At 61.1% G+C, this 8,501-nt stretch overlaps 1 protein-coding gene across 1 annotated transcript in view; it reads left to right on the forward strand.

Moving 5' to 3' along the window:
- Positions 1 to 8,261, forward strand: part of LOC104493312 (arf-GAP with Rho-GAP domain, ANK repeat and PH domain-containing protein 3-like) — an 18,491-nt gene extending 10,230 nt beyond the window's left edge. The window contains 20 exon segments of the mRNA XM_010135967.1: positions 271 to 433; positions 435 to 629; positions 782 to 884; positions 1,390 to 1,588; positions 1,677 to 1,740; positions 2,031 to 2,194; positions 2,347 to 2,559; positions 2,722 to 2,827; positions 3,362 to 3,509; positions 3,687 to 3,755; positions 4,042 to 4,116; positions 4,238 to 4,352; positions 4,496 to 4,624; positions 4,830 to 4,963; positions 5,121 to 5,203; positions 5,431 to 5,466; positions 6,242 to 6,305; positions 6,552 to 6,689; positions 7,004 to 7,042; positions 7,713 to 8,261. Of these exon segments, the coding sequence (XP_010134269.1) occupies positions 271 to 433; positions 435 to 629; positions 782 to 884; positions 1,390 to 1,588; positions 1,677 to 1,740; positions 2,031 to 2,194; positions 2,347 to 2,559; positions 2,722 to 2,827; positions 3,362 to 3,509; positions 3,687 to 3,755; positions 4,042 to 4,116; positions 4,238 to 4,352; positions 4,496 to 4,624; positions 4,830 to 4,963; positions 5,121 to 5,203; positions 5,431 to 5,466; positions 6,242 to 6,305; positions 6,552 to 6,689; positions 7,004 to 7,042; positions 7,713 to 8,261 (2,786 nt within the window).
- The last annotated feature ends 240 nt before the right edge of the window (positions 8,262 to 8,501 follow it).

Here is an 8,501-nt window from a genome sequence, read left to right on the forward strand (position 1 = left end):
CCACTGCCCTTGTACCCCACAGCCCACCCCAAGGCGGGGCACAGCCAGGGCAGCAGGTCCTGTGGCTCTCTTGGAGACTGCCTGACCCACTGCACCCCTCTTTTAGGATGGGGCAAAGCAGTGGCTTCCTCTGGAGCTCCTTTTCAGGGAACCCCATGCCTGGCACACCCCCTTGCTGACACCTGCATCAGTGGGGTCTCGCTGCCCCTCTAGTACCCACACTTTGGTGGTTGCATGTTCCTGCCCCTCTCTCAGCACTGTTCCCCACAGGGAGCCCCCGCGCACAGGAAACGGGTCCGGAAGGTGTCTACAATGAGATCACACAACCGGTGACACACAGCGGGTACCTGTATCGGGCCACAGCCCCCCCCAAGCTCCCAGGCACCAGAAAGAACAAAGAGGGCAAGCGTGGAGAGCACAGGAGGGCAGCCAGCAGAGTGCCCACCCCAGAGCCACTAACTCTCTGGTCCCACAGACTTCCAGCGCACGTGGTGCTCCCTGGAGAGAGCCCTGCTCTTCTTCGAGACAGAGAAATGCACTGAGCCCTTGGGCCACATCGAGAGCGGGGACCTCATCTCCCTGGGCGTGAGCAGAGCCCAGGCACTCACCAGCCCTGGCCTCACTGAGAGGTACCCTCAGTTGTGTCCCCACCCCAGAGAGCCTGTGGGCACACGGAGAGCAGGGCCGGGCGTTGCTCCCTGCTTGGTGCGTGGTCTGGTCTGGCTCTGGGTGCAGGTTCTGGGTAGGGAGCTGCCCTGATGGGCTAGTTTGTCCTCCGCAGATTCCGCTTCACCCTTGAGCTCTTCCTCACTGGGGAAAAAGTGCAGCAGCTGGGAACCGATGGGCCCGAGACTCTGCAAGCCTGGGCCAGCGCCATCGGCAAGGTGAGCCAGGCCCACCCCTGTGTCACTGGTGGGTCCCTGGATTCTGTCCCTATTCACTTCCCCATTGTGAACCCTCCCAGCTCCCCACACTCTTCATCCTCCGGCAAACACCCTCCTTCCCTCTGCAGAGGCTCCCATCTTCCCTAGTGCTGCTCCCATCCTCATGGGGGTCTGCGCTCGGGGGGATGAGTCTGCCTTTACTCAGTTCATCTCTTGCTCCATGGGGAACCGGATGGCCCGGAGACTCTGCAAGCCTGGGCCAGCGCCATCGGCAAGGTGAGCCAGGCCCACCCCTGTGTCACTGGTGGGTCCCTGGATTCTGTCCCTATTCACTTCCCCATTGTGAACCCTCCCAGCTCCCCACACTCTTCATCCTCCGGCAAACACCCTCCTTCCCTCTGCAGGGGCTCCCATCTTCCCTAGTGCTGCTCCCATCCTCATGGGGGTCTGCGCTCGGGGGGATGAGTCTGCCTTTACTCAGTTCATCTCTTGCTCCATCCCACAGTGGTTCACGCCCGTGAGCTGTCACTGCCTGCTGGGCTATGAGTTCCAGCGTGTGGGCCAGCTGCGCTACAAGTGCATGCTCAACCCCGAGCGGTGGCAGCAGGCTTTCTTCATCCTGCAGAAAGCCCACCTCTTCATCTGCCCTGCCGAGGATGATGGCGCTGAGGACAGCATCAACCTCCGGCGGCTCCAGGAGCTTAGTGAGTGGCATGCTGCAGCCTGGGACAGGCACCATGGGATGGGTGGCTGTGCATGCCTCTGACCCCTCCACTTCTCACCCCAATGCAGGTCTGATTCCCCCCATGGAGAACCCAGAGAAAAAGGAGCTGATGATCTTGGTGGAGATGGGGAGGTGAGTTCTGGCCATGGAATTGATGGGGAATGAGCCAAGCAACCCCAGTAGACTGCCTGGGCCAAAGGCACTCATGCATGGGTTGATGGTGGAGATGCTACTGGGACAGCAGGGCCGAGGCCAAGGGGTTTACAGGGGACACCCCAGCCTGGGGTCTCTCGCTGGGTTAGAGTGTTCCTCAGCTCATCCTGGCTGTGCCGTGCAGAGCCAGACTGTGCGTACGGGCAGGAGGGGATAACCTGCCCACCCGGCAACTTTCATTCCCTCTTTTCTGCCCTTGTTGCTCTCAGGACATTTTACCTGCAGGGCTTGTCGCGGGCGGACTCGGCAGCGTGGTACACCGACATCCAGGCGTCGGCTGGGGGCCGGGGTAACGCGCTGCGGGACCAGCAGCTGAGCCGGGCGGACATCCCCATCATCGTGGACAGCTGCATCGCCTTCATCACGCAGTACGGTGAGCCCAGCACGGCGGCACGGCCAGAGCATCCTCTGACACACGTGGGGTGGTCAGTGGGTCCAGGCAGGAGACACCCTTTCAGGGCACCAGCCCTGTTGGGGATTCTCTGGGCAGGATTGGGCCCCTGTGAACCCACGTCCCTGACCCAGGGCTGCGGCATGAGGGGATTTACCGCAAGAATGGAGCCAAGTCCCGGATCAAGGTACTGATGGAGGAGTTTAGGCGGGATGCCCGCAATGTCAAGCTGCGCATCAACGACAACTTTATTGAGGATGTCACTGACGTGCTGAAGAGGTTCTTCCGGGAGCTGGAAGACCCTGTCTTCACCCTGGAGCTGCACCCACAGTGGAAGGAAGCTGCAGGTACCTCCTTCACCCAACCCCTGCTCCCACACTGAGCTGTCTGCCAGGAACCCCTGGGACCAACGTCCCTCAGCACAGGGTCTTGGTGGCAGCCCTGGTGCCATGTCAGCTCTGCGTGTGATGGATTCAGCAATGGTCCGTGACTTGGTTTCCTCCCTCCAGAAATCTCCTCGAAGCCCCAGCGCCTGGAGCGGTACAAGGATCTCATTCAGCGCCTGCCTCGCCTTAACCACAAGACCCTGGCTGCACTCATTGGGCATCTCTACCGGTCAGTGGGTCACCTCCTTGCAGGGTCCCCTGGTCCAGCCAGGGTCCCCAACACCAGCCAGCAGTGTGGGGTCTCCCCACTGCCCAGGGAATGTTGAGTTCCATTTCTGTAGGCCAGGAAGAACCCAGTGCCCATGCTCTGTGCCACCAATCCCCCAACGGATACTGGGGTGTGCTGGACTATGTTACACCTCAAATGTTCCCAAAGTCATCCCACAGCAATGGGAAGTGACAGAGGTTTAGGAGTAGGAGACACCCCTGTCGGACGTAAATGGCACCCAGTGCCCCCAAAAGACAGAAAAAACCCAAATTTCCGTCCCCCAACTCAGAGTATGAGGTGGGGCTGTTGTCTGGTTTGATGGCGAATGGAAGTTCTGGAAACAGGAACTGCCCAGCTTGAAGTTCCTGCTGCTGGGGAGCTGGGGGAAAATGGACTGTTTCCTAGGAGAGTTTGTATGAGGCAGAGGAGGGTGGCTGGGGCTGACATCCCATCCAGAGTGGGACCAGTCCCTCACCTCTGTCCTCCTTGTCCCAGGGTGCAGAAATGTGCAGACCTTAACCAGATGAGCACGAAGAACCTGTCGCTGCTCTTTGCACCCAGCCTCTTCCAGACCGATGGCAAAGGGGAGCATGAGGTCAAGATCATGGAAGACCTCATTGACAACTATGTCAACATCTTCAACGTAAGCTCCTTGCTGGGGCCTTGCCGGCCCCCTCCATGCTGGTTGACTGTCTCCCCTTGAATTCCCCCCACGCTGCCCTCCCCTGCATCCCATCTTGGCCATGTGTCTGCAAGCCAAATCCCACCGCAGACTGACTGTGTGGCTCCCTTCTCACTCTGTGCACCCTTCCTCTGGCAGATTGATGAGGACCAGGTATCTCAGATGGATCTGGAGAACAGTCTGATCACCACCTGGAAGGACACCCAGGTAGGGATGTGCCTTCTGACCCCCCCTTTCAGGGCCCCCCAAGCTGGTGAGACTGCCTAGAGGGTGGGGCACTCCCAGCTCCCTGCCCTGGGTGCCCACTGTCCCACACCAGATACACGAGGAAGAACCTTCTGCCACTTGATCCCCTTCACTCATCACCTTGAGGCTCCTGCCCACGGGAGAAGCAGCCCCAGCTCCCCGGTTCACCATCACCAGCCCCTGGGGAGAGGGAATGGGCACAGCACCCACACGGGCACAGGACCAATGCCACCTGCTCTTTCCCCAGCTCTCACAGGCAGGGGACCTCATCATTGAAGTTTACCTGGAGCAGAAGCTGCCTGACTGCTGCATCACCCTGAAGGTGAGTCCCGAAGGAGGGCTGTGCTGGAGGAAGTGAGGAGGGATGAAGCCTCCTGGAGCAGTGTGTCCCTGGCACCCCTCCTGCCACCACCCACCACAGCCCTCCATGCATCTGGCTCCAGGTGTCCCCCACGATGACAGCGGAGGAGCTCACCAACCAGGTGCTGGAGATGCGCAACGTGGCGGCCAGTCTGGACATCTGGCTGACCTTTGAGGTCCTGGAGAACGGGGAGCTGGGTGAGTGTGGTGGGGATGTCATGGCCAGTCTGGTGAGGAGGAGGTGTGGGGTACAGTGGGGGAGGCTTGCTGACAGTGGCAGGTGGGACAGGGACTGACACAGGGAAGGGGACACAATAGTGAAAGTGTCCCTTCCCCCCCAGAGCGGCCCCTGCACCCCAAAGAGAAAGTGCTGGAGCAAGCTTTGCAGTGGTGCAAGCTCCCGGAGCCCAGTGCCGCGCACCTGCTGGTGAGGAAGGTCCCCATCGGGGAGGGCAGCTGTCTCTTCACAGGTAAGAGAATTGCAAAGAGTTCCCACCCCCTGGGGGTGTCCTCCGAGGGGGAGGAGCTCTGCCTGAGCTTCCCCTTGCCCTGGCCACCACTCTGCAGCCATCAGGGGCACAACCCTGCGACCCACAGTGAGATCCCTCTGCAATACCCCCGCCAGCCTCACATGCTCTGAGGCTCCCTGACCCCCATCTCCCCCTCACTGGGCAGGTGTCAAGCGTGAGACCCCCAAGTGCGGGCTGCTGAAATGCCGTGAGGAGCCTCCCAAGCTGCTGGGGAACAAGTTTCAGGAGCGCTACTTTGTCATCCAGGACAGGAGGCTGCTGCTGCTCAAGGAGAAGAGGGTACGCAGGAGATGCTGCGGGGGTGGACTTGTATCCCGAGGGCAGGAGGAGATGCAGGGAGGGGGATCCTGGAGACAATGGTGGCATGGTGGTGGCTGTGCTCCTGGCAGGGAGCCTGGCACCAAAATGGGCTGACCCAACGGATCTCCTTCCCCAGAGTGTCAAGCCAGAGCGCGAGTGGGCCCTGGACACAGCCAAGGTTTACATGGGCATTAGGAAGAAGCTGAAGCCACCAGCTCAGTAAGTGGGACCTTCCCTGCCTGTGGCCCTGGGTTGTACATCCCTTGGTCGCTGCAACCAGCACGTGAACCTGGCTGCTGGCAGCATACCAAGCCCCACCAGGAGCCAAAATTGTGACAAGCCTGGGCCCGTGGGGCGAGCTCAGCCCCCTGCCCCGCTGCCCACGGACCCAGGCTGTGTCTGAACTTGGTGGTGCTGCCCCACAGCCTGTCTCTTCCTTTCCCCAGGTGGGGTTTCACACTGATCCTGGACAAGCAGCAGCTGTGAGTATCTGCCCTTGCCATCCTGTGGCTGGGAGATGTTGAGATCTGTCCCCCATTTGAGTGGCAGTGGGTCCTAGGGGTCAGGGCAGAGTGGCTTCCTGGCTTGGGCACTCAAGGGACAGAGTGGTGGGGCCACATGCTCCTCAGCACAAGGTGAGGGCCAGGCTCCAGGGGCAATCCATCTCTGTACCACACATCCTTCCTACCTCCCCATCCACACCAGCACTCCTGGAAGATGCGTCTTCCAAACACACAGCACCAGGCTCTAGAGGGACCTGCCCACCCTGCCCAGGTCTACATGTCACCTGCGTGGCTGTGCTGCCTGACAGCCTTCACCCAACACTGCTCTGTGTCCCCATGTACCCAAGACCAGATGCTCCTGCACCCTGTGCCCTGCGCCGAGCTGGGCTCTCTGCCTCAGCCTCCCTGGCACCCCTGGGTGCCTGAGCACACACGTGCATCCTGTTGATCCTCTCTCCATTTCCGTGACTCACCGATGCCGGGGCAGCAGCTGAGCATATTGCCCGCCCCCGACAAGGGGCTGAGATGTTCTTCTACGGGCAGCAAGGACAGCTTAGTCACGGTGCCTCGTGGGTGCCCAACAAGCTCTCACCTTGCCCTGAAGAAGCAGTTGGAGTTTGCAAAGGGTTTTAGAGGTGCAGCCCCACTGGGTGTAGTTGTGCCAAACAGCCCCAGGCTCACAGGCAAGGTGACAAGGGGACATGGACACCACTGGCCCTGCTCCCTGGCAACTTCTCAGCTGACTCCTCTGCAGGTACCTGGTGTGCTCGGGCCAGGCTGAGCTGTGGGACTGGACCACCAGCATCCTCAAGGCTCAGGTGGGTGCAGGCTGCCTCTGCCGCTCAGCTGAGCTGGGCTGGGCTGCAAGGGGGCTGCCAGGGCAGCCCAGCATGACACCCCTCCCTGCCCTGTCCTTGTGCACAGCACGACGACCTGCACCCCGTGATCATGGGCTCGGGTGGGGTCAGGCTGCCTCTGCCGCTCAGCTGAGCTGGGCTGGGCTGCAAGGGGGCTGCCAGGGCAGCCCAGCATGACACCCCTCCCTGCCCTGTCCTTGTGCACAGCACGACGACCTGCACCCCGTGATCATGCGCCGGCGCTCCTCCTCCGACCTAGCCAAGCAGAAGTTTGGCACCATGCCCCTGGTGCCCTTGCATGGGGACAGCACCGATGCCACCATGCTGTCCGCCAACCAGACCCTGGTAAAGCCCTCGGAGCTACCCCTGCCCATGGGTGCATCTGCACCCACCCAGGCCCATGCATGCGCCCACCCCAGGGCCCCGGAGGCGGGTGCATGCTGCCAGGCACCAATGGATGTTTCAGGGGGGGGTCCCTGCTCTTGGCAGTGTGTGTGTGTGTACTGTGTTGGTGACCGTGGCAGCTCTCCATGTGTGCAGGACCCTGTGAGGTCTTGTAGGGTGCTGCCCCTCACTGCCCTTCCTCTGCCTGACAAGGCATCTGTGACCCTGCTCCATGCCACTACGTGCTTACCTCTGCCCATCTTCTCTGTTTCTAGCGCCGCCTGCACACGCGAAGGACTTTGTCCATGTTCTTTGTAAGTACCCGCGCACGTGGAGCGTGTCCGTTGCTGGCTTTGCACCATGGCTCCTGGCTATGGCAGCAAGAGCTCACCCGCAGCATCCCGTCTGCGCTTGAAGACATGCCTGGGGCATCCTGCCCATCCAGTCCCCAGAGAAGGGGCTGCCCATTGCCTTGTGTCCCGTACCCAGGGATGGGGGTTCCCGCGTGGTCTTGGTGTTTGCAGGGAAGACCACAGCAGTCTAGCCCAGTTCCCAGAGCTCTCCCATTAGGCACACGTTGCCCAGAGGTGATCAACATAAATGTGAGGAAATAGGTTTGGATCCTCCTCGCCATCAGGTTATTTCCATGTGGGCCACCTGGCTGGACCTCATCTTGCCTGGCTTTGTACGCTGCATGGGTGTCTATCTGCCCTCCCCACCCCAGACCACCTCTGCCAAGAGATGCTGGGCTGGTGCCACAGCACCACGCCTTGGCACACACCCTCCATCAGTGATGGGGGAAGAAAGAGCAGCAGTGCCCAAACCAAGAGACCAGATGGAGGGTGGGTCCCCTACAGGCATCAACCCACGGTGAGGGGACAAAGGTCCCTGGGCAGTGCCCAAGTGCAGGGAGGGCATGGCGAGGGGGAATGGAGGGCTACAGCTGAGCTGTGCCCCTCACCCCAGCTCCCTGCCCTCCCCCAGCCCATGAAGATGCACCAGGACTCCCTGGAGGAGCAGCAGGAGAAGGAGGTGGATGCCGATCCCGTTTATGAGGAGGTGGGCAACTTCCCCGAGCTTGCCGCGCTGGACCTGGGGCAGGGGCTGCTGTCAGACCTGTCGGCCCTGCCCTCCGTGGACAGGTCCAAGAAGCCAGCCCCATTCACCGAGCAGCCCCCAGCCACAGCGCTGCGCTCCTCACTGCCTGCCAGCCCGGTTAAGAGGGTGGAAGGTTCCTCTGTTACCAAAGCCCTGTCCCTCGAAAGGGGCTTGAACCTGGAGAGTGACAAAGCTCCAGCCCAGGGGCTCAGACCCACCAAAACAGCCTCTCTGGAGAGGAACATGGAGTTGGACTGGGAGCGGGCAGCCACACCAGGAAGCAGTGCCAGCACAGAGACCTCCCTGGAGGTCTCCAGGAAGAGGAGCTTGCAGCCTCCCTCAGCCATCAATGACAAACTCATCCAGGAGCTCAGCAGCGTCATCCTCAGGAAGACCGAGGGCCAGCCACCAGGGCCAGGTCAGCCAGTGACGTGACCCACAGTGCCAAAGGGGCAACCACTGGCCTGGGGGTCAAGTTGCTCCCAAAGATGATGGGTACCCCCCCGCTCCCTCATCACGGAGCCTGCACCCTCCTCCTCCTCCTGATCCTAGAGCTGGGCTGGGAGTGGAGACCAGTGAGGACCAAGGGACTAGTGGGGACCAAGATGCTGAGCCATGGTGCCCCCTCTTGGGATGGCTGGGAATCTGCCACGTGCTCTCACTCATGGGTGGCAC

Source organism: Buceros rhinoceros, unplaced genomic scaffold (assembly GCF_000710305.1).
Source record: "Buceros rhinoceros silvestris isolate BGI_N320 unplaced genomic scaffold, ASM71030v1 scaffold15285, whole genome shotgun sequence".
Taxonomy (NCBI): domain Eukaryota; kingdom Metazoa; phylum Chordata; class Aves; order Bucerotiformes; family Bucerotidae; genus Buceros; species Buceros rhinoceros.